General features: G+C 30.4%; 2 protein-coding genes across 4 annotated transcripts in view; both read right to left on the bottom strand.

Annotated features, from left to right (window-relative positions):
- Pex23 (peroxin 23) overlaps positions 1–2,655 on the bottom strand; it is a 21,970-nt gene extending 19,315 nt beyond the window's left edge. The window contains exons 1-5 of the mRNA XM_014425737.3: positions 2,304–2,655; positions 2,011–2,236; positions 1,271–1,453; positions 558–710; positions 37–129 (exon numbers count right to left, since the gene is read on the bottom strand). Coding sequence (XP_014281223.1) covers positions 37–129; positions 558–710; positions 1,271–1,453; positions 2,011–2,235 — 654 coding nt within the window. The 5' untranslated portion in view covers position 2,236; positions 2,304–2,655. The remainder of the gene's footprint in view (positions 1–36; positions 130–557; positions 711–1,270; positions 1,454–2,010; positions 2,237–2,303) is intronic.
- A 3,099-nt stretch (positions 2,656–5,754) lies between these two features.
- The window catches only part of LOC106683957 (cytochrome b5-related protein), a 51,345-nt gene continuing 31,631 nt past the window's right edge, over positions 5,755–25,468 (bottom strand). For 2 of the 3 annotated variants that reach the window (XM_014425733.3, XM_014425732.3), the window contains exons 2-7: positions 15,376–15,573; positions 14,988–15,190; positions 10,795–10,989; positions 10,152–10,343; positions 8,482–8,682; positions 5,755–6,327 (exon numbers count right to left, since the gene is read on the bottom strand). In XM_014425733.3, the coding sequence (XP_014281219.1) occupies positions 6,048–6,327; positions 8,482–8,682; positions 10,152–10,343; positions 10,795–10,989; positions 14,988–15,190; positions 15,376–15,573 (1,269 nt within the window). In that variant the 3' untranslated portion in view covers positions 5,755–6,047. The remainder of the gene's footprint in view (positions 6,328–8,481; positions 8,683–10,151; positions 10,344–10,794; positions 10,990–14,987; positions 15,191–15,375; positions 15,574–25,468) is intronic. The other variant, XM_067049250.1, reaches the window with a different exon arrangement.

Here is a 25,468-nt window from a genome sequence, read left to right as displayed (position 1 = left end):
TATATATATATAAGGAATAAAATAAAATACATTTACCCGTCCATGTGCCGTAACTGCCCAAACTTGTAAGGTTCCTTGGACACCACCAGACATACTCTGCCCTCCTACACTAATGTAAATGAAGGGCTCCTATTAAAAAAGAATATTCCTATGAAATACAGCTAATAAAATCTGTTATAGATATGATTATTTAATTTTAGTTTTATTACACAAATAGTTTCTTATGAATTGTATAGATGCCAAAAAAAAAAAAAATGCCATCGCTATAAAGTACCAATGAGTTTAGATATGAGACTTTTGTCTTTTGACTTTGGTTTTTAAATAATTTATGTTTAAAAATAAAAAAAAAAGAATATCCACATTCTTTTTAAATTTTCAAAAGCCTGTAATTCAACAACTTGTACCATTCTATTCAGAATTAAATAACATCAAAATCTAATAATACCAATCAAGATCAAATATGAATATTTCAAAGAAATGTAAAAGGGAAACCATAGTGAAGAAATAATTTTTATAAAATATATCAAATGAAAAAATGCAAATTTAGTTAAATCCACCTGTGTAGGGTCTTTATGAAGAGGTGCAATGGCACACCATGAGTTAAGAGCTGAATACTTTCTTGTCCTAACCCACTTCCTCCTTCTAACACATGAGGACCACTGTTTAGTGCTATAAAAAGTAGCAGGGAAATCAACAGCATAAGTCCATCCCTGTAAAAAAAAAAAAAGTTTGTAATGACATATGAATTGATTAATATGAAATAAAAAGTAGCAATATAACTGACACTAACATAAATATTAATAGCGATGAATGATAACTGTGAATAAAGCTTGATAGTTTTTATGAGGAAGATTGTTTATAGAATCATAGAACCTGTAATGTGAGTATTGAACAGACATTAAAGAGAACAAACCAGGAGCACTGAGATTTTACAGAGGGTCATATGCTATTAAGTGTTTAAAGATCGTCATATTGATCTGAACCGATCACTTTCAGTGGATAGAATTATTTATTAATCAGAATACAATCCAATACAAAAACAATATTAAGAATCAGAAATTGGACAGCAGCTACCAAATACTGAGAAAATTAGTAAAACAGTAGGATGAGGACAGGCATTGTTATCAAGGAGTAATCCCATTCTGACAAAATAATAATATTGATGAAAATTATGTTACGATTTAAAAAATATATATATTTATCTATAAATATGTAAAAAGACTAAAAAAATAATTATTCAAATGAATTTTATAATATTTCACATACTTACATCATGATCAAGAGGTTCTCCATCCAAGGTTGTTTCAATATGCCATTCACTTTCCCATTGCCAAGCCATAGAAGGCACACGAATTTTTTCCAAAGTTCTATCAACACTTCCATCCAGATTTGAAAATTGATATCGGTCAGTAGGGAGAAGTCTTTTCGAAAATCCATCAAGAGGATACCACCTCTAAATGAACATAAGAAATCTATCTTAGATTGCTCAGAAATTTTGCCTGAGCCTCTAAACATTTCAAATATCTAAACCAGAAAATATAATTTTAAATACAATATTTTCTTCTAATTTTTAAATTTTCAGTTTCTAATACTAATAACAATACTACCTAATAATCATATTATATGATCATAGGCATATAGGCTGGAAATAATGATATAAACATTAATTACAATTGTATCAGTAATAATTAACAATCACATTTTTAATTAACGGTTCAAATAATAATATACTAAGTTTAAGAAATAGTAAATGTAAATTTCATGACATCAGAATGTTAGTTACCAATGCGCTTACAAACATTTTTAAATTTATTCATTGCACTCTTGTCGTTTTTGAAGATTTGACACTTCACTAACTTGGTTAGGATTAATATAGATGCGAAAACTACCAAAATTCAACAAGCAAAGATTCAAATGCTAAAAATTATTAAAAATGAGGTACATTTTTGTACCTTTTAAATAAAAAAAATAAAATTTTAACTATTAACAAATAAACTACACAGCCAGTACCTGATTTTCATAGGACTCTTCTTTGACCTTTATTGGAATATCCAGACCATGAACATGTAAATAAATTTGCCTATCTCCACCTAAAGCCCACAGGAAATGGGGGACTGCTGATATTTGCTTGAAATCTAAGCTGAGATAAGGAAATTCTCTCCATTTAGTACCGTTGGTAGCAAGTCCAAACACTCTCCCTTCACTGTTAAGTGCGAATAACATAGAACTAGGCATCCTAAACCCAACATCATTATTAAGAAATGTCAGGAAGCTAAAGACAGAATACAGACCACATCACATACCTGTTAAATAAATCACCAAAGTTTCCAAAAGTCTAAAATTTACGTCATAATAGACAATTTATGTATAAAGCTTAAATGACAGTTTATTGTTATTGTCATTTAAAAAATACAACATTAATGCATCTGAAAATTATCTGTTTTATTTCTTGTAAATCAAATGTAATACATAATAGACTAACTAAATACGAAAATTAAACATATTAATTAGGTTTTATGTCATGTAAATATAAAAATGGATAAATTATTATTTCATGGTAGTAATAAAAATATTCTTGTTTTGATTTTAAAGTTATCTTGACAAGGAGCTATAGGTAGATAACAAAGAACTACACTTAAACCTTATCAAGCTTTTAGTCAGCAATTTTGAAAGATTACTTGAAACAAACTTCATTCAGCTTAATGTCTTGGATAAATCCAAACTAATATAGCGAGCGAGTCATAAGATCAAAACTGTCATCTCAAAAGAAGAATCGTAAATTAAAAGCTAAAGAACTTCAGAGATCGTGGTGTTATCAATCGGCATCGTCGTCGCAAGTTGTTTAATTATTGCCATTCATATTATAAACTCAGAAATTATATTACGATCCATTTCTCTAGGTGTTAGTCCAGAAAAAACAAATTGTCCAATAATATCACTTTACAGAAGTGGTGCTCAAATCGAAGCATACGTGGTACATTGTGGGACGATGAAAGTTTGGAACGCGTACGCGGCCTGCGAGTGACTTTTTAAATTTGTTATACTTAACTTTATTTATTGAAACAATATTGTTTTCTTTCTGGGATCAAGGAAGCCTTAGTAATACTTTTATAAAAATCTGAGAAATACCGCAATACCGGGTATGCTGCCTACGAGTGACTTTAAATTTGTTATACTTAATTTTATTTATTAAAACAATATTGTTTTATTTCTAGGATCAAAGACACCTTAGCAATACTTTTTATAAAAATCTGAGAAATAACCCAATACCGGACACGCGATCTGCGAGTGACTTTTTAAATTTGTTAAACTTAATTTTATTTATTAAAACAACATTATTTTCTTTCTGGGATCAAAGAAACCTTAGCCATACTTTTATAAAAATCTGAGAAATACCAGTTATTATTGTTTTATGTGAGCCCTTCCTCTACCAATGAGACGAAGGGACTTCATCTAAGATTTCTCCCCGGGCCTCTATACCTCTTGCTAAATCACTGATATTCTATTTCAAGTTAAGCCCAGGTGTTAAACAGTATGTAGGGACTCTATTACTGTCATCTGGCCACCTCCATAGAACTGTTACGAGCTGGTGTGATCTAGCTGTCGATAATCTGCGTGAATAACTTTGATCACCACACAAACCAGACATATTTTTATATATGTATTATTTCTTGTAAATCATTTAATTGTATACATGTAAGAACCATGTAATATCCATAAATGTGTTATTTGAATCAATAAAGATCACGATAAAATCTTTTGAACCACTGAAATCTATTGTATTATATGTAGCACCTCCTGACGTGGCTCAATACCCCAGAGAGATGCTGTGTAAATATCAGCTTCACCGATACATCTCCATGAGAAGCAGTGAGAATAATGCTAATAGTGGATTAGTACATTCAAGTGCTATTATTTGGAATGTATATTGCACTTTTATTTCATTCTCCCTTCTCTGAATCATTTCTCTTCACTATTCTTCCTGACCTTACATCAGGACCTATAGCGAGTACCTGTAAGACTTGCCATCCCCTTCACGGCCTTAAGTGAATACCTTAGGAGTGAAGTTTCTATCCTGCGAGAATTCACGGAGAGCACCCGTAAAACACCCTCTCAACTCATCTCCATCTCAACAATGTATGTTCGTAGGTAGGGTACCATGATTAATTGGTACCCTGCTATAAGATATAAATGTATTTAAAATTCATTGAGTCTCGAAAGTTTTTAAATGAAAGTTTCCAAAATGTGACACTCCTGGATTTTTAAAATAAAATTATAGATTTTATTATATATAGACGGATGAACGTATTTTAAATGACGAAGATGGACTGGACTGGTGGTCAGAAAATTAACAATTAAAAATAATGTTTCCTATTACGTAAGAGCTGATGTTTTGACCCAAATTGTTGCTCATCCTGGCTGTTTAATGGAGATAGAGATTTAAACAGATAAAGATACTTTTGGGAGCTAATGACTATGTGAAAAAAGAACTAAGGAGGTTTCTGAACTACCTTACTGTCATATTTTGGAAATTGAAGCTTAATAAATACATTATAATATATAAACAAAAAACAAAACTTGATTTTTAGATAATGTATCATATTAACCTGGGCCATCTTTAACAACCAAGTGCTCCGGGCAATTTAAGATAAGAGGCTCTCCAGATTATTTTCTTAACAACTTGAGATTGTAAACCACACTATACTTAAAAGTATTAATTTTTGAAAAGTAAAAATAGGCTATTTGGACAAGCCTGTGCTGTATCCACACTTTTGTGTCTATTTATATTTATTATCTTAGAACGCCAATAGATAAATATTTGTGATCTCTGCATTTTAATAGACTAAAGAATTTTCTCAACAATAGTTAAACAATAATTTAGGTACTGTACTTTAAGATTTTGTATAAATACATTGTTTCAAATTATGTCAATTAACTTTATCGGTTTATTTTGCACAACTATCCACTTATAGGAACATTATATTTCTAGGTTCTTTAATTAAATTAAATTACCTCTCCCAATATTAACGTTTCCTTTCACTTTAGCTCTCTTCATTTCGTTTCTTTTTATTATAAAAATAGTTTAAATCAAAGGTAATGGTCGATACATGTTTGTCTCTCAGGAACACACCAGCTTGTAAATTAAGACATTGGATTAGACATTATCAATCCTTTGTTAATATTTTGGATTTGCGGCAAGTGGAGCCGGCTTGATGACTACATCTTGGTTTTACTATATTCTTGAAAAATTTCTCCCTCCCTCTGCTCTTACAATATATAAATATATATAAATTTAAATGACCTACTTACGGTTGGAAAAAAGAACCAACTAATTACTGGAGTTGATGTTACCTTTCTTGTCCTTTGATGCGATGTGCTCTGGTCAAATAACACATCTGACAAAAAAGTTTTGTTTTATCTTAAAATGGGCGTGTTCCTTGACTTTGCTGAAAGCTATTACGGTTGCAAGAAAAAAAGTACTAGGGTATAATCTATGGAATACGTCAAATACGATATAAAATATTTTATTTATTTATATATTTTTTTGTTGAAAGTGCCCCTTCTCAAGCAAAGGTAAATAAGATATTTACTTACTGTTTCTTTTTTAACAAGATGAAAAACCATTAGTTAGCATATTAAATTCATTACCTGTTCCTATGCATTCTTCCACACCTCTGCTATTCAAAACTTCATATTGGACTATTATTCGGAGAATGTGTTGGCAAAGGATTATAGGAAAAAAATTAATACTAATTTAACAAAAAGGGAAAATAATATAATAATTTATTCAACAATTTCTTTTTCTATTCTATATAAAAATATTTACGGCTACCACTACCTACCTAGCCAACCATTTTTTTTAGATACATTACATGTATAGCATATTATTTAAATCTTCATTTTAAAATTAACCTCTAAGATATCAGTCAGTGCAGATCAGATTGTAGCTACAAAGGTACTTTATAAAGTATCACAAACATATTTATTCTCCTAACATGAGAATATTTGGGAATGATGCATTGAACATTCTTCACGATTCAGATTATTTATCCTTTTGACCTTTTGTTTCTAGTAATTCGTGCCAGTTGTTTAAACTGTCCAATGATGAGGTCTGAAATTGTTGTCATATTATGTTGGATTCCAAAATCTTTATACGTTCTTTCCAGTTCAGGATACAGATCGTCCAAATAAGCATGATCGATCGTTGGGAACAGATGATGAAGTGTGTGGTCTCCAAACAAAACCAAAACGAGAAAAAATGAGCCTTTGATTTCCACTCGATCCTTAACAGTATCCAACTGGTATAGGCCCCAGTCTCTGTCTTCCCTGAAAGTCCATTTTAATACATTAATACACATAAAACTCTTATATTTATAATAAATCTTCGGAATTTTATATCTACTATTTGTAAAATTGTAAATTTTACTAATTTGGTCTTAGGACCTCCATTACACTAACTTTGAACACCTATTCCAGCAGCCCAAAGCCTACTTTGGCTGGATCATTTGTAACGGAAATGAAGTAATTTTTCCCCCATTTTCGATTACCTCAGTGAAAACTACATACAGTAACTAGTCAAATTTGACGAATCTGTTTAACATAGTTATAAGGACAAAATGGTGGCTTTTTTAAAAGATACAAACAATAATTCTTCATTTTGAGCTCCATATTCTTAACACTATCTACAACATTAAAAAAATCATTTAAGGTAGAATATATTGGATAAAATATATAGAATAAATTGGAGTCCCTATAGAGCTGTTAAATAGTTTCTGATTTTTCAAAAAACCAAAAAATTTTTTTTCGAAATCACGAAAAATCAATATTTTATGAATTTATTTTGGCAAAAAGAACATATGTATAAAGAGATTCGGAAATACTTTGAAACCATGCAGTATAAAAAATCCAAGTCTTATTATATTGACTTCCTTGAGCACAATGGGGTGACCACCAATAAAAATACTCACACACGCCTCATTCTCTTTCACATCCTGGAACCAATTAAAGATGTTATAGATGGAAATGAAGGACAACACCTATTTTTTGCTTGCTTCTAGTGTGTCATGAAATTTTCCTTTGTGAAGGTATATTGGTGGGTATTTCATAAAAAGGGGAGTGACGGTAGCAGCGTGGTTACGCGCCACGCCAATCTACCAACCCAAAAGTTACGAGATCGAGTCCCTGCCCTACCCGGGATTTTTTCAAGCATATAAATATGCAATCACTTACTCACAACCTCTCCCCGGGCATTTGTGAGGCCCGTAAGCCAATCGGTGGGTGGCACTCACAAAAATAGGCGTGGGAGTGACGAACCCATCCTATAATAAAAACCTAGGCGCGCCGATATATTTCCAACATACAACGTGCGAGGTCTTGGGCATCTATGGTCTGCCGCGCCAATAATAATAATAATAATTTCATAAAAAGGCTTGGGAGTGACCAACAACTGTGTGACAGAGGTAGAAATTGTCATATAGATTTGATACATCCTGTCCAAAATTCAAATTATGTTTTATATCAGTACTAGAAAGAATGCTAAAAGGATGCCCTTTTTAGTTTTAGTCCAAAAGAAACCAGTAACATTGATTTATAAAGTCTCAGTCTCTTGTAAATCCTTTATGACTGGACTAGGGAATGACAAAACAAGCATTATATATTTTATAACTGATAACAATTCATGATTGGAACCTTAAAGTGAGAAGGAAATGTTGGCCTTGAGGAAGATAATAACAGAAAAACAAAATCATTCACATTGAGATCGTTGGTCATTCTTACAAAGGTGAAATAGCCTAGTATTTGGAGAAATATCCCAATTCTCCTGAAAATAATAGGCTACTGTTTTACATCAAATGTCATAGAGGAATGGGAGTAATTTTTGCATTCATTTCAAAACCCAATATAAACTAAACAAATAAATATAATAATTATTTCATATTTACTACAAAAAACCATAACCATTCTAACATTTATGACCTTCCTGATACATAATCATTAAATGATATCAGAGATGGTCACAAGAATGATCGATGAATCACGTGTTTTCTTTTTAGGATTATTTAAAAATAATTAAATTTTACTTGTCATGAATTGAACCCAATTCTTATAGTACAGTGGTTCATCAGAACCTATAAACCACCGAGGCTATATCGATGACCCATTCACCTTTTTCAGTTTATTTAATTATTTTTTGCTAGGAAGGAAATGGATTAGGAGAAAATTAATTTTTTGTTTGTAAGCACTGTGCTGATATGACAAAACAGTATAGATGTTTTTGTTAAATAGTAAATTAACTGCTCCTATGAGATTACAAAAAAATGCTAAGAAAACCCATTCACTTTATTAAATCTAGTTTAGCAAAAGATACTAATTTTAGTTTACTCTATTGTTCTGTAAAACATAGGTATATATAATTATAAAACCATGATATAAATCCCTATAAATGTAAGAGAAGAAAAACTTATTACTTGATAGATGTGTTACCTTGGTTCATCTCCATCATGATGGATATTTGGATGATGGTGTGCTGCATTAAGTCCAATGAAGCCAAAAATAAAACTAGCACTTAAAATAATAATGCTCCACCATATTAAAGCATGTAGTACAGGAACTCCAGAAAGTAACATTGAAGCTGGTATAGCCAAAGGAATTAACTCTCTAAGTCCATCAGGGTAAAGCAGTAGTCTATTAACAAAAAAAAAAAAAAAAAGAAATGTTTATAAAAACTTCATGAACCTCATATTATCTATTACATGAAAATCATTTCAATTTTAGAATTTGCAATTATATCTGAACAATTTTTTAATGCTCATTGGAGGATTGATAGTTAACTGTGATTATAAACTATAGACAAATTATGAGGATCTATACTTTCCATATTGCTATTTTAAATGAAAAGTAAACATTGTACAGTTCAAAGTATTCCAAAATTGTTTGAAGAATTATCTGTATTATTTTATTGTTATGGCTTTTATTGAGGATAATTTATTTGTTCTAATAATTTCATGTTATATACAACATTATCTCAAATATAACAAATATACATTTTATACATACTACTTCTCTTCAGGCTAATTCAACTCCACCTGTCACTCCTCATCAAACTCCGACCTCTTCTCTCATCAATGATTCTTCTGCCCAGATTTCTACATCTTCCACCATATCGGTATCTGTTCTTAATGTTCCCATATCAGTCCTATCTAATTTAACTTTCTCTTCCCTTAAATCATCTTTTCCTAATTTCAAATCTCAAATAAATTATTTTTGTTCACTTCATAGACGTTTGGCACACAGTTCAGAACTGTAGAAATTTTTCTACTTAAATGCAGGTCAAATTCCCTTTTTCCTAAACCTATAAACAATTCTCTTAAACATATTTCTATGTCTGGTCTACTTCATACTAAACTTTCATCATATTCTACCAAATTCAAAAGGTCTCTACTTAATTTAAAGATCCGCGAAACCATACAACACAACATCTCCTCTCTTTCACACATAAGAACCAATATAGGTGAAACCCATTTTGGAGGTCTTTCCACAATTTTCAACTTAACCCACGTAGACAAAAAAAACAAAAACTCATTAATAAGTTCAATAATCTGTATCAAGAATCACTAACTAACAAAATTTATTCCAAAGGTCAAGAAAATTGGGTCCTTAATATCTCATCTACTGATATTCCCTCCAATGTATCATATGTATATATTGTATTATGTTGTAGTATGTATTATATATAAATTCCCTCCCTTCTAATGACATCTATTTTATTAAAAAAATATGTTGACGACCTCCTCTTAATACTGAATCCTAATAAAATCACCTATATCTTATTTGCTTTCAGTTCCTACCATCTGCGCTTATGTTTTACAGTTGAATCAGAAACAAACAATTTGCTACCATTTTGTGACCTCTTCATCATAAAAAACACCAATAACACTACATCCACTGACTGGTACACTAAACCAACTTACTCAGGAAGACTTCTAAATTATCACTCCCAACATCCTTACCATCAAAAACTAAACACAGCCAAATATCTCAAATATAGTATATGTATTTTAAAATGAAAAATTAATTTCCTACTTTAACCAAGAATCCACAAATGCTTCAATTATTTATTTATTTTTAAATTTCTCTAAGTATTAAAAACATACCTTGAAAAAGCCTCTGCATAGAAGATGAGTGCATATGCAATAGGAAAGTAGAGAAGAGACAAAAATCTGGCTGTGAAAGGCTTATCTGATCTTGGAAGATATTGGAACCATGGTTCAAACATAGATATTTCTAAATCATGAAGAGAATTTGGATACAAATGGTGGGACATTGCGTGTGATATTCTCCAATCTCTGTAAATAAATGCAGAAAAAAAGTAGACAATGAATTATCATTCAGTTAAATATGATTAATTGCAACTATTTTGATATAAAATTTCCCTTTTGAAAATCAATTTCTTCGTCAGAAACATTTTATGCTTAAATGAATTGCAATATTTTTTTCCAAGTTGGTAACATAATTCATACAATAATTGATTTTATCTATCAACTAACCCAGAAATATGTTCTTATAAGTGGTGAATCAGATGAATATTTTTCAATGGATTGTGTCACGATTTTAATTTTAATTTCCAACACCAGTTTTAACAAAATTTAAAATATTTTAAAAAAAAGGAGGTCCATTATTTCCTATTTTTTCTACTAGAACTATAATTTCATTATATATAAAAATATCTATGAAGTACAAATGAGAGTAAAGTATTCAGAACAAATTTATATATAGGTATATAAACAATGTTTATACCTCACAGTAAGAAATGAAAGATTAAACAAATACATCCTCCAGTTGTCTCTTAAGTGAAAGAAGTTGTGTGCAGCAATGACCATTAGACATAAAGGTAATCCAGCAACAACTCCTAGTAAATAAGACTGAGTTTTGGCTGCCGTAATAGCAAATAAGAATGTGATTATACAGAGGCTATCAATTAGCATTTTGGACCTGAGAACAATTCAAAGATGGTAAGTTATTAATCATGACTTTTTTCTCTTTATTATTATTATTTTTTTTTTTTACAAAATTTGTAACTAAGTACCCTAGTATTAAGGGTGTTAAAGTATTTTTTATTTATGAAAATATATTAAGTAATGATCTTTTACTCAAACTTTATGCATAATCTTTTATTCATCTTAACTCAAATATAATGATAGGTTGTGATTTCTATCTGAAATGGCTTGGCGACTGAAGGTATAGTATCACTGAAACTAAAGCTCATGTATAAGATATATTTCAGAGAATTTTTACAGTTGAATCTATATGCAGAAGAAAATTTCAACTTTGTGACTTATTTACGTGATCATTCAGTTATTCCAAACCAATTTAAAACAATGGGTACAGCACCTGCATTTGATTTATTCATGTTTCTGATTTATATTCATATATCCCTAAAAATATAACATAGGTTCTAGAGTAGTTTTCTCAACATTTTTTGTCTGATCTCAAACTGAAATTATTTAATAAAATTCATAGTATGCTGATTAATTTTTTTTTTATAAATGAAATAATAAACTATAAAAGTAAATAAAAAAAGAAACAAAGAATTGTTAGAATAAACTAATATTACTTTTTTATAATTGAGAAGTTTCTGGAACCAGAAAGAAGAAAGAAAATTTTTGGTGTTTTCAATTAGACTGGATTTTCAGAAAAAAATTTCTCTTTCTCACCATGCTAACAATGAGTAGCTGTGGTTATAACCCTTAGTTATAACATTTTATTTTTAATTTAATGTGTTTTTTGAAATCAATAATTTAAAGAATTTTTAAGCACTTAGTTCTGTATATATATTTATACTTTGATTACATTTCTTTGTTTTCAAATCGACCTGGTGGGCCTTACCTTGTTATCACTTGATTTATTTTTAACAGTTGATATTGTTGAGTTGTAGTCTTTATCGCTGCAAATGACTTAAATTTTTTATAATTTATAATACTTTAATAAAACATTGTATATATAATAAATCATAACAGTAAAATAATAATTAACAAACAAGAATAAAATATATTTATAGAATTAATAAAATAAATAATTGACTTTTAAACTGAAAAAATAATTCGAGAAAGAAAAACAAAATAATAAATAAATAAATACAGGCTTTATGTTGGACAGAATATCATGTATTAAGTCCAGTCAACTAGGGACCAGAAAGAGATCTCAGTGGAAAGTTTTGAAAATGTACTCATTTATATTTATTGAAGTGCTGATTTTTGAAAATTTTTAATTTCATTGCTTCAGGATGTATGGATGTATTATAATTAAATCCTTTTTCCCTCTTTTTGGCTTATTATTTGAAAAAAAAAACATGTAGTTAAATTGTTGGCAGGTTAATATTACAAATAGTTAATTGTCCTTAATATCCGTTTTTTCTACTGCAAGGAACCCTAAAATACGAATTTGAAAAGCAACTGCAAAATAAAAATTTTGTATTAAAAGTTTTCGCTTTCCCTGGAATATATATGTATAATTTTTTCTCGAAAATCACAAACTTCAACACGAGTCTACCAACCTATTCAAAACTTGGGGACATTTTATTCACCTGGCCGTCACTTATTATTCCGTGCATTTAAGGTGACAGAGGTGCATTTATCATTTCAGATCAATGGACAAGGTCATTTTATGTACACAAACCTTAGTTTGAAATAAGTTATCTTTTTGGCAATGTTCCAGGACCATGAGTGGGACCAATGTAAATTCGACAACCTGCGGTTTGCGTAGGTGGATGAGCGTGCAATTTGTGCTTTACAGACTGTTTTTAACTCAAGAACAATGGATAAAGGCCGATTTACACAATACGTTCATTTTCCAATGCTTACCGCTTCGTTTACTTAAAATATTACAAAGTCTAAATTAATATATGTGTACTTACTTTCTTTTCCATTCCCGTACCTTAATTTCTACTTTATAAAAGTTTAAGTATATGGTATGAAAGGGAAAAGGAACATATCCTCTGAATCGACCTTAATACGCACATTGATGATGAGTACATAAAACAGGTGATTCAAGTATAAGTACCAGGCGGAAGAAGAAGAGGACGCACGAAGGAAGGACCAAGCCAAGCGAGTTACGGCCGCTGACCATATCGCCTGCCGTCCAGGATAGAGAAAGTCATAGTCCAACAACCAGGGAAAAGAAATCAGCCATTCTATTCTAATTTGTTTTTACATTAATGAGAATAATATTTTGTTAATAAAGTATGATGTAAAATATTTGGGTCGAAAAAGGATCTGAATTTTGAAGGCTACCCGATGCTGAATTGAGGGAACTATATTCAGAAAATATAATTCAAGTTATAGCATTGCGGCGAAAGTGATGAGGGTGCAAGGTTGTACGGCATAGTAAGTAATGGATTCCTAAAATGTTAATAAAAACTAAACCGATAAGTAAACGTCGAAGGGGTAGACTGAAGCATAGTTATGAGGATTGCTTCAAGACTGAGCTGGAAGATTTGGGTTTGGACAGGCTACGTTGGGTAGATGTGTGTAGCCAGTGCGATTGGTGGTAGCGGCATCGAACCTTCGGATTCGCTATGCCTTTATTATAATTTGTTACTAGTATGACTCTGCCAACCACACTTTAAATTAAAAAATAACCACGATTTCAATACGTTATAATTTATTAATTTTTCACTCGGAGCTCCATATAATTACCTTTAATCTTAATAGAACACTATTTAAAGTAGCGTAAATTTACTAAAATATGAGTCCTAATTAAGCTGTTAACGGTCGATAGTTCCCAAGATACAGTTTTTCAAAAATCAAGACTTTATTATTTAAAAAAAAATAACGAAAAATTAATATTTTTTGAATTTATTTAGGCAAATATCATGAAAACTATTACATCAACGAACAACGTACATATGTCTATTAGCTCTCAATATAGTAACAGGAGTTGGAATAGCAGTTTCCTTGATATTTGCCGAAACATCAGAAAATGATGATTTTTTGTTCTTCGAAAAAAAAATTTTCGTTTATGAAACACTATATATCAGCAACTATTAGATATACAGATGCCTATTAGCACGCAAATGAATGTTAGCATTTAGTTTCGTAGGAGTATCAGTTTCTACGATATTTGCCAAAGAAATTCACGAAATATAGGTTTTTCGTTATATGAAAAAATAATTTACTTTTTAAAAAACTGTATCTCGAGAACTATAGAACGAAAACAGCACTATCAGAGCATATATTTTAGAAAACGTGATCAACTTTAACTATGAAGATTTTTTAGTATTTTAGATAGTTTTAAGGATATGGAGCTTCGAATGAAAAAATGAGCGAAAACTTCAGTCGTAAATAAACTTCAGAGGCCTTCTTAAATACTTCTATATTTACTGTTTAATGTATGTCTTAAATAGTCTAGGTAAAAATTGAACAATATTCTAACAGTCTTAAAAAACCAATTTACAGTCACATAAATTATTTAAAAAATTTTCTACAAGCCATTCTGCCCAGGTCACTAGTTTCAGTAAAAATGACCCTATTTTGTCACTATTTCATTAATATTAAACTTTTAAGTATAATCAATCTAACTCTATTACTACTCTCACTGTTATGATAGCAGGGTGTAATAGAGTTAATTTGATTATAATTAAAATTTGAATGTTAATAAAATAGTGACAAAATAGGGTATTTTTTACTGAAACAAGAGATCTGGGCAGAATGGCTTTATGTGAGTGTAAATTTTAAGATTGTTCTTGAGGATGGCCGAATTGGCCTAAACGTTGCACTTTTGAGAAAATAAAGAATGTTTTGAGACTTTCATTTGGATACAATTGATTTTATTTAAATGATAAATAATTAGCGTTGAACATAAGAAAAATTCGTGAAAATTCTGAGAAAATGTGTTGCATTACAAATTGAGACCTACTTTACACATCTTATGTTGGTGTATTAGAAAAATTAACCAATCAAAATTTTATAAAAAATAATATATTGTGTCATTACTTTCTGCTTGGTCCAGGTTTAATGGATTGACTCTTTAATTTCTCACTGACCCTCCTCCTAAGAGTCATATAAAATCCATCTTCTTTGAATGTGAACGGCGCGTTTCTTTTCGTAGACGCTGCCTTTATGAAGTATTTCGATAAAATGTTTCTAGGTCCCACATTAATGTGATGACTTTCAAATGCTTCAGTTATGTCGGTACCCTACAACATAAAAAAACGATTGATACAAATATATGATTCATCTATTGTTTTTGTGACATAAAGGAAATTATTGTTCGGCATTTATTTCTGTAATACAATAGTTGAAATACATTGAAGCTCTTCCTTCCTACTACGAGGGTCAGCTATAACAAGTATATACGATGATACATAATATAAACATTTACCTTAGTAATTTCCAACCAGTAGGACCCCCCAGGATGTATCTTAATGAAATCAGAAAAATCATAGAGGCTGTCATGTATCCTCCAGAGATTCTCTTCCTTTACTTCAGCCTTCCTCGTTTCCAGCCAGTTCTGGCAAGTTTGTGATTTCCCTTCCCATGCCGGAGGTATCCATTCTTTATAAGAGCGCCAGCTGTAGTCCTGAAACAATTATTTTTTCATTTAATAAAAATAAGAATTAATAAAAAATGGGAAAATAAGACTATTTGTGTTAGTTTAATATCAGACATATCAACTTTTTTTTTCTGATTTTTTTTTTTACAGTTTAACCGAAAATAATCCGTCATTTACTGCCTGCAGAGTCCCTTGAGTTCAAAAAGTAACTATTTTTAAATTTATTTTATCGCACATTAACCTACCTTGAAGTAAATAAAGATGGTGGTTTGGAACAAATTGATGTAATTAATTTGTGCATATTATCGAACTGCAGATAATACAATTTACATTTTTTAAAAATACTTGTGCAAATTATATTTTCTGTTTCTTCTCCTCCCTCCTTTCCCACCTTTTATCCTTTGCCATCTTTCTTGTTTAGCGCTTCCTCTGCCCGGCGACCTTCCAGGAGAAATCCTATTCGCTCAAGGTTGAACTGAACCATAGAACATTTCCATTTATATTCAAAACAGCAATCTTTGTGTGTTCTCAGTAATTTATGGAATACCGCAGTTGAGGCAAAGGGGTTCGAGATCTATTCTATGGCGGAAAAGCTTTGCTCAAAAGCCCCCATGCCCCGTCAGGAATTGGAAGATCTGGAAGTCCGAAAGACCCACTTCGCTTCTAAATGTCATCGGACAACTGCCTCTAGGTAGATCAATTTGAATATTGTGAAGTAAGCCATCGATATACAGTGTGCAGATAATATATTTATACCTACTTAGCTTTAATATTGACACAACTGAAAAAGAAAAAGTTAATTTTTTTTTTAAATCAAGTCCTTGAATGTTTAATTATATCTCAAGTGAATAAAGAAGTTAACATAAATTTGTGTATTTTGGCAAAGCACTTGGGTGCGTAGTCCCAAGGTTTATTTATTTTTATGATTCTATTCAACAATTAAGACAATTAATATGTATATCCCAGCACTTTTGGAAAAGTAATTATATAGTATTATACATTGTATGGTAATTAGCAACTGTAATGGCGGACCAAAATTACAGTTAAAGTGGCGCATAAGGTTATTAAAATTAATCGAAGTGTAATTGTATCCAAATGATTTCAAATTAAAGTAATTATAATGGAATTAACTTTTTGTCCAACACTAATATTCAGCATAAGATACAAAAACGATTATTAAGATCTTTTTTAAAGTGTCTTTCGAAAAACTTTATGAGATTTAGGCATTATTTTCAAAAAGAATCATATTGCTTTAATAGAGGAACATCTGACAAATTTTTGTTTTGAATTTGAAACATTCCATAAGCACAGGTAGACTGTGTTGTTATTTAGCTGCAACCATACAAATAGTTCGCTTCGTGACAATCTTTAGATTATTAGATATATAGATTCATGAACCTGTATAAACATCAAGATATATATATATGTATGTATAGTCTGTATGTCTGTTCAACTTATTTATTTGGACAGCCCTGATGAAGCCCTGCAAAGTGGGGCGAAACGTTGGAAAATAAATAGTTGTAAACTATTTTTATTTCTCCTTTGACCGCAACCCTGACCATCTCCCTATATATCAAGATATATAGTATTTCATTTTTTTTTTTTCAGATGTATCACTATTAATGCACAGCAGCGATATATCATTTTTAAACTTATAAAAAGTTTGAAATTAGGCCGAGTTGAAGCAAACATCCGCAGGCCGCGATATCGTAATGAACAACAATCGGTTGCTATCTATGAATTGTTAATTTAGAAAGTCATCTCGCCTAATTTAAAATTACAATACCTTAGCGATTATTCTCGTAGTCTTATTTCTTAGATGTCGTAACATTCGAATTAGAAGCTAAAGACGTTTTCGAATGATATCAATGATATAGCATATTTATCCGACATAGAGGAAGTTATATGATGATAGAAGTGCCAACTATCGTCAACAAGCATGTCTTGTGAGACTTTCTCATACCACAGCCATTATTATCCAACTTGACTGAGATAAAATTATAAGGTCTATGTTACTATTTTACAATTACACAAGCAGTTATTATTTATTAATGAGGAAGATTTTCTGTTTAATTGACTGAAAAATCCGGTGTGTAAATCTACGTCAAGTAGGTAAAAGTATTGCTTTCAGATATGTAACTGCTTCCCTGTACTGTTTTCATGATTCATTATAATTTGTTTTTTCTTCTTCATTACAAAAGTTTAGCTAAGGAAGCTTTGTATTTAAACAGAAAATGAAAAAAAAAGAAACATACAAATATATCCTCAAAATCAAAAATTTTCACTCCGATTATTTGTTTTAGATATTAAGGAACACATTCATTTAGCAGTCTGTCGGTTATTTAGTAAAATTTGTGTATGGGCAAAATGGATCGAACCTATTATCCGATTTTGATTGTCTTGTTAGTCCTACATAGATTTATCAGATTCTGTTCAGTTCTTTTCTGGATACTGCTATTATTTCAACAATCTTATTTTTAAACGATTAATCAATAACTTTGAAATATAATAATTACTTGTGAATAAAAATCTCCAAACATAAGTAGGATAATTTTGAGAAAATATAATTATATATATAAAAAAAGTAATAAAAATATTATTAAAAAATATATGTAATTTAATTTCTTGTTTGAGATTGATTTCTTTATTAATTGTTCATTGTTTCTTATTGATCCTAGGTAGGAAGGCCGGGCCATTCGCAACGATAACCTACTTATATCTTAGCTAACAATGTCACTAAAAAGTTGCAGGTTATTCTGCCGTTGTCAAATTCTATCTTTTTTAGTCAAATTGTACCTATTTTTATGCAATATTTTACTTATTCTATTTTTATACAATTTACATTATCTATTACAACCCTATGAATAACTTTATAAGGCCGGAATGGCCGAAACGTATACGTTTTAAGAAAATAAACAAGTTGAGACTATATGGATACTTTTTATTATAATTGATAAAAAATATTAGACTAGAGAGGGTGATATACTGCTCCAAGTGCTTATCCGAGGTTTTTAAAAACAAAGGTTAATAGTAAATGATTTGAAAGTTTATTATCTTTTTGGGTTAACAAATGTTTATGATTGTGATATAAATATCTAGGCATCGTTTATACATCCAAGGGACCTAGCATATTACGTTATTAGGAAAAAAAGACAATCCTTCCCGGCCGGACCCGCCCCACTAAGACTCCCAGGGACCGACGGTCTTATATCACTTTTGAAATATTAGCCTAAAACGGGAAGAGGAGACTTTAAAATAGTTTAATCTAGCAATATTTAAAAAGCGCCTGAAATCAGAAAAGGTCGTTATAACCAATCGCTATACACATATAAATAAATGTGAAACAAAAATTTGCTTTATTTGGATGATTGCTTTATTTGACAATTAGATGTTATAACCATGGTTGCTATATATGGTAATAAAAATAAATTGGTAAGGCTCTGAGAATCATGGGTTCGGAAATATTCTTCACTATAAACGTCGTTATTATTCTTGCCAACAAGTTCTTTAGCATTACTATATATTTTAATTTTTAAATTGAAATACTTTGTGATGGAATCAATTCTAGAAAGTCTCAAAACAGCTATTTCCTTCTAAGCCAGAATGGTGACACTCCCTCTTACAAAACATTTCATTTAGAAATAACTGAAAGTAAGATCTGACTATTGTCATAACAGCCATGACCAAAAACCAAACTGGAACTCGAACCCAACTCGTTTGATCAAAATGTTTGCAGCATTTTTGGAGAAAGTGGTAAACAAGTGTACAATCTATGGTATAATGTGGCACTTCGGCTATACATTTTTTTTTATTACAATACATAATTTCAGTTTGGTACAATTTTTCATTTTTTAGTAAGATCGTTTACATGTTTACAGGCACGCGGACACACACGCACGGACAAACATAGAAACATCACTTTGGTCATTTTTACTTTAGAGAGCTTAAATATTTGCTGGAATTTATTCTCTTCAGGATACTTTACATAGTTATAAGGTGATTAACATTTACTAGGTCACAGATCGTTGGCTCCTGGTTTCAAGGTTAGTTAATTTAATTTATTCTTGAAGACTATGTAATATCTCTGGATTACATGTATATACATCAGCGGAGAAGAAAATATACTATTCTCCTTAATATATTTAATTGATAGTGTCAAAAGATCATTAACAAGGTATTAACATAAATATCGTTAGTAAACATATTAAGGAGGTAATGAATATCTCTATTAAATGATCAGAGTCAGGTTGAGTAAAAACTTGGCTTGTTCATGAAATCTTTCAAAATGTACTAACTGTTTTATCAAAAATAATTACCATTTTGTTAAAGGATTTTTACAATCTCTCCATTATATAAAAATATTTTTAGTGATCACCGTGTAATATTTTATTTTAAACTCAGCGAATTGAAAACTTATATTTTGAACAGTTGGAAAAACTTGGAACTAGAAGTTGAGAGCATTAAGCCTGAGTAGTTAGTAAAGAAAAGTTAGCACAATATACTTATATTCATTACACTATAATGAAATAAGTAATACAATCTAAACTACAGAATAAATGTAAATTACAGTTATATAATTTAAGCAAGGAGGAGTACAATTAAATGAACAGTTGTGCTGATTGTAAAATGGGGATTGGTCCGCAGCTTGGCGGATAACCCTCTAGTTCACAATAATTTAATGATTCATATGATTGTAACCTAATATATTTATTATTATTTTTTTTTTTACATTTCAACAATAATACTAATCAGAAAACATAGTACAGGAATACACTGTGCAAATAATTAGTCGTACGGGTTTTGTGTACGTTTTTTATTTCTGGCATGTGAAAGGTTTTTAATCCAGTGTCGTTCATTCAACCAGTACTAGAGATAACATAATCGAAACAAAATATTTACATAATCTATAGCCTATCTGGATTTATAAGATAAACAATTTATTTTATTACTTCGATAAAATATTTTTACAATTAATCAAGCTTTCCGTTTCAAGTACATTCACATTCAGAAAACATCAACCCATTTCTCCCCAACGGTAGAAAAATAATATGATTTTTGGATGTTTTACGCTAATTTATGTCAAAAGTAAACGCTTGGCGAATTTAAAAATTCTAGAAAACATTTTTTTTTTTTTTGGAACGATGCTTATTTAAACAATTAATTCAACAAAACATTGACCTATATCTTTGACATTTTATATACTAATGTAAAGCTATAAACATTAATTGAAACAAGAAATGTTTTAAAAAAAACATTCCTAAAAAAGTTTGGTTTGTTTGTTTATTAAGAAATTAAGGCGTAAAACCCATCGGTCATCAACGCCAACACCCCACTGGTAACCGCTGTTGTACAGGGCAAAAATGACCTCAGTCGTAAAAGAGCCCAAAATTATTGTAGATAAATAAATAATACTTCATATATTTAAATTCATCTAACTTTTACAAAAATGTATAATTTCCCTACTAATAATACCTCTTCGATTTCTAACAATAAATCAGAAATTTTATCTGGCTTGTTTCATCTTTATACATATATATAATTTGATCGTGAGTATTTGATAAATTGATAATAGTCAATTAGTTAGATAAAAAGAATTAGATTTCACAATGTTACGTGATATTCCGATAACCTTACGCAAAAATATATGAAAACAGTTGGATTATCTTAGAACATCACGCGCTGCATTTCATACTAAGTAGATTTTTTTATTATCAAAAACAAAACAATTATCACTGAGGAATCAGTAAACAATCTTGATTCTATGAATTATATTTATTATTTAATCAGGCATTTACCGTTTCATGACAAAATAAATAAATTATGATAAAATAATTGTTCATTAGCGATCCACCTAAAACAATGAAAAATTATTCAACTTATAAATATTAATATTCAGCTTAAATTAATAAAGGAATAAATAAATGAAGCAATGTTTATATTAAGTCGTTTTTCTTGCAGGTTTTGTTTCTCACGCTCTAATCAGGAATTGTTCGTATGCAGCTAATTATCTCAATACACAATGAAAATAGTTCCAGATATCCAATGCTGTTCATGTGTTTGCAATCTCTAATAATTCACAATTTACTTTTTTAAGTACCATTGTTGAACCAATATTAAAAGTTTATACTTTTTTATCTCTAATTTGCTTTATAAAATCAATTTAATGTAATCTATTAATTGTAAGTACATTTCTTTTGTAAAACCAATTCAATTTAATAGCCAGCATCAGGAGCACCTAATTACTTGAAGTCGAATTGATATAGCAGATGAGGGTAACCAAATAAATATATCAATCCCATCACATAGTTTATCTGTCCGGAGAAAAGTCTCTAACGAGGCTCTTAGTACAGGTAACAACCACTAATGCTTCAATTAAGTGGTTTCGTGGTTTTCCTTTCGAGGACAGAAGGTGAACCCCCTTTCCGGACCTTAACCTCTTTGGAAAAAAATTATGCCCTTGCAAGTCTTCAGCTTCTCCACTAAGAATCAGAAAGGGATTTCCTTAGAAGGTTTTGGAAAATTTGCTGATTATGAGTTTTAATTTTGTGACCTCCAATTTTCTCAGAAAATATAAAAATCTGCTGCGATGCGTACACAGAACTTTGACTTGCCTATCAGTATACAGTATTTAGGGTGCTATGTGAAACAATATCAGAATTTAGGCTGTTAAGTGAAGGTTGTATATTTAGCTTATAACTTGAAAACATGTTTTATTGGGATAAGTTAATTTTATTCCTAATTAAAGAAGAGTAATTACCTATTAATTTGATTTTGATATTTCTTTGGGTCAACAGCTTTTTATTGAATTGAGCACAAGTAGAAATTATGAAATGTAGTTCTTTCGAATGAGAATCAAAAAAGTCCCGTTAGAAACTTTTAGAAAAGTCGTGAACATTGTTTTTTGGGATTTGGATTGCTAATTTCAACGTTTTGACCTCAATTATTTCTGCTGAGTACTCTTTCTGGTCTACATTTGGCTTAATTACTTCTCATATTTTTATTCGCACTCAATTCATGACGAAGTGACTCAACGAATAATTCATTAGCATAAAAATTATAAATAATTTACTTTTTTTGGATTTAGCATAAAACGAATTTTATCGAAATAGATATTATTGTCAAGTTATTAACAAAACATTATATTTTTTGCTGTTTTTTAAACATTGAGGTTGCAGAGTTTACATTTATAATCAGCAATTGAGAAAATTTTCAAAACTTCTCTACAACTTTTTCCTAAGATTTGCTCCTAAGCGATACCGCGGACAAAAACTTTATCAAGTAAACAATGTAGGAAATCCAGTCTTTATTAATTTATTATACGTTTATGTTGCTAAAAAATCTATAATTTTCATGCTGTGAGAGATAGGATATAATATATATAAACCGGAGTAAATTGATTTTGCTACGAGAGGGCACGGTCAAGATTAAATGATGATGGGAAACACTCGATGTTCTTTGCATTTAGATTAAAATATCTCGAAAACTAGAAATTGTGGCTGCATACTGTGAGGATAATGATCAGGGCTTCATCCTCTTTGTACTGAGCTATATTTGAAAATTAGATCTTGACGTTACACTGAGAAAGAGAGGCGAAAAGTGGAAAGGGTAGAACAAGAAATGAAACGATAAGGAATATGTGAACAGTTGGTTGAAATATTTTGAAAACTAAGAATCAACGTAGCATACATTAAGTGAGGTAAATGTTCATTTCATGCTCTTTTTAATCTTTTTATAACTTATTAAAAAGTATTTCTTGAAGAAGTTTGTCGGGGGGTGCGGTCAGCAAAGAACAACATAAATAAACAAAACCATATTTATTTATTTTATGCCGACGTTTCGACCTGAGTTTCAGGTCTTCATCAGGGCTATAGAACAAAAGAGATAACAACAACATTTAGCTCATTTTATCTCTTTTGTTCAACAGCCCTGATGAAGACCTGAAACTCAAGTCGAAACGTCGGCATAAAATAAATAAATATGGTTTTGTTCATTTATGTTTTTCTTTGCTGATCGCACCCCCCGACAAACTTCTTCAAGCATTAATCTACGGTCAAATATCTACACCTCATTATTAAAAAGTAATTAAATGTTTATGCCATCTATTGCCTGACACTTTATAATTTTTATTTTTTTGTACCTTCCATAATTTTCAAGTTGTAGCTGCGACATTTTGCTTTCCAACACTATAATTTCAAGTCAGGATTTCGTCATTCAATATAATTTGAAGTTAGTTATGGTATAATATCGATGAAATGATTTTTTATTTCCGAAAATGAAAATTGAAGTCGTGACTTAGTACTTTTCAGTAGAAACAATCATTAATATTTCAAACCCTGATATTTATATTCGAATGGAAACTTAAAAGAGCAGGTTACATGGAAGTGAAATGCCTCCTTTGACACGCAATGCCATCGAACACTGCTTAGTTTCATAAACCCATTGAGTAATTAACGGATAATGATGCGTTTGGGGGGAAACTGCTCATATAGGCTCGTGCAAAAGTTGTCTAACATCTCCAATTAGCATTTTTTAAAAAGGTATTATTATAAAACGTTTAAACCAACAGAGTTCTTACATAACGGCAGTAGAAACATAATAATAATAAATATGAAGCTTTCCCTTAGTTTATAGCATGTTATATAGAAGTATTATTAAATGACTAGGTTTGAAGTCGTCGCAGTAAATTTAACATTTTCAAAACATTTTTTTCTCTCCTTTCTCAACCTAATCATGATCACCAAGTGTGTCTTTTGGTATGAGAATGGTCCGACTATTGGTTGGTTTTGAAATTAAGGCGTAAAACCTTTTGGTTGCCAATGCCTGTGTTATATATATACTTACCTTTTTAATAAAAAAGAATGAGAGGAAATAAATGTGTACTAAATAGAATTAAGATTATCTATTTCAAATATTTATAAGAAGTCTTTGATTAAATAAGAAATATGTGGTGATTTTTACACAAAACAACTCTCAATAACACTTATTAACTTATAACTTTTATTAAGGACTGAATAAAATGAATGACTTAGACTGTGTATCTTGAAAACATGATCGACATTGTTTAGACACATGTGTTGTTTTTGACGGACTCTATATGTACAAACCAAACAATAAAAGATACCTTTTTAATATAATTAACCAATTAAATTTATTATTATAACATTAGAGTGCTACCATTGGGTAGTTTCTCTACATGCTTGTACCATACCATTATGATTTCCTCAAATTTACTTGATGTATTTATGTACAGTTGTAAATATCAATAAATAAATTTTAAAAAAAATTATTATAACAACATTTATTATTATCAATTAAATTTATTATTAAATCATTTCTATTTACTTTTAATTTTAAAAAACCACGTTTCAATAAACACTAAAAATATTAGGGAGTGGGTAGGTCCAATGATGGATTACAACCGGGTTGTAAGGCAATGAATTACTAACTCCAAGGTCCCGGGTTCGAATCCGGCTGTGGCAGTTAATTATTATCTGTTACCTATAGCCGTTGAGTCAGCCTTGCGGTTTAGGAGCCCTCCGGTGTACACCCCTCATAAAGTGGGCACCCTTAATTGTGTAAAAATCTGTCGGTCGAGCGTGATTCTGATAAAATCACCTCATTGCACAACCATTGGTAATATAAAATAATCTCTTGAGGGTTTTCCCGTCACAAATATATGAAATTACTCAGATAATTTTTCTCATTTTCCAAAATTATTGAAATATATGCAGGTATTCCAAGTTTAATCTTCTGCCGTACAAAAAACAATCTTCAAAAATGTGGGTAATTGTCAGTCTTTCGTCAATCTTCCTACGCCTGAGTGGATTTTCCTAGGTAATAAAGTGGAAGTGCGTAAGGCCCGTGTGCCCTATTCGCAACCGCTTTAGAACAACTTCCTCTCTGAGGTTGCTGCTGCTGGAGC

This window comes from Halyomorpha halys, unplaced genomic scaffold, assembly GCF_000696795.3.
Source record: "Halyomorpha halys isolate HHAL.00 unplaced genomic scaffold, Hhal_1.1 Scaffold531.1, whole genome shotgun sequence".
Lineage (NCBI taxonomy): Eukaryota > Metazoa > Arthropoda > Insecta > Hemiptera > Pentatomidae > Halyomorpha > Halyomorpha halys.
This window is presented reverse-complemented; position numbering and strand designations above follow the sequence as displayed.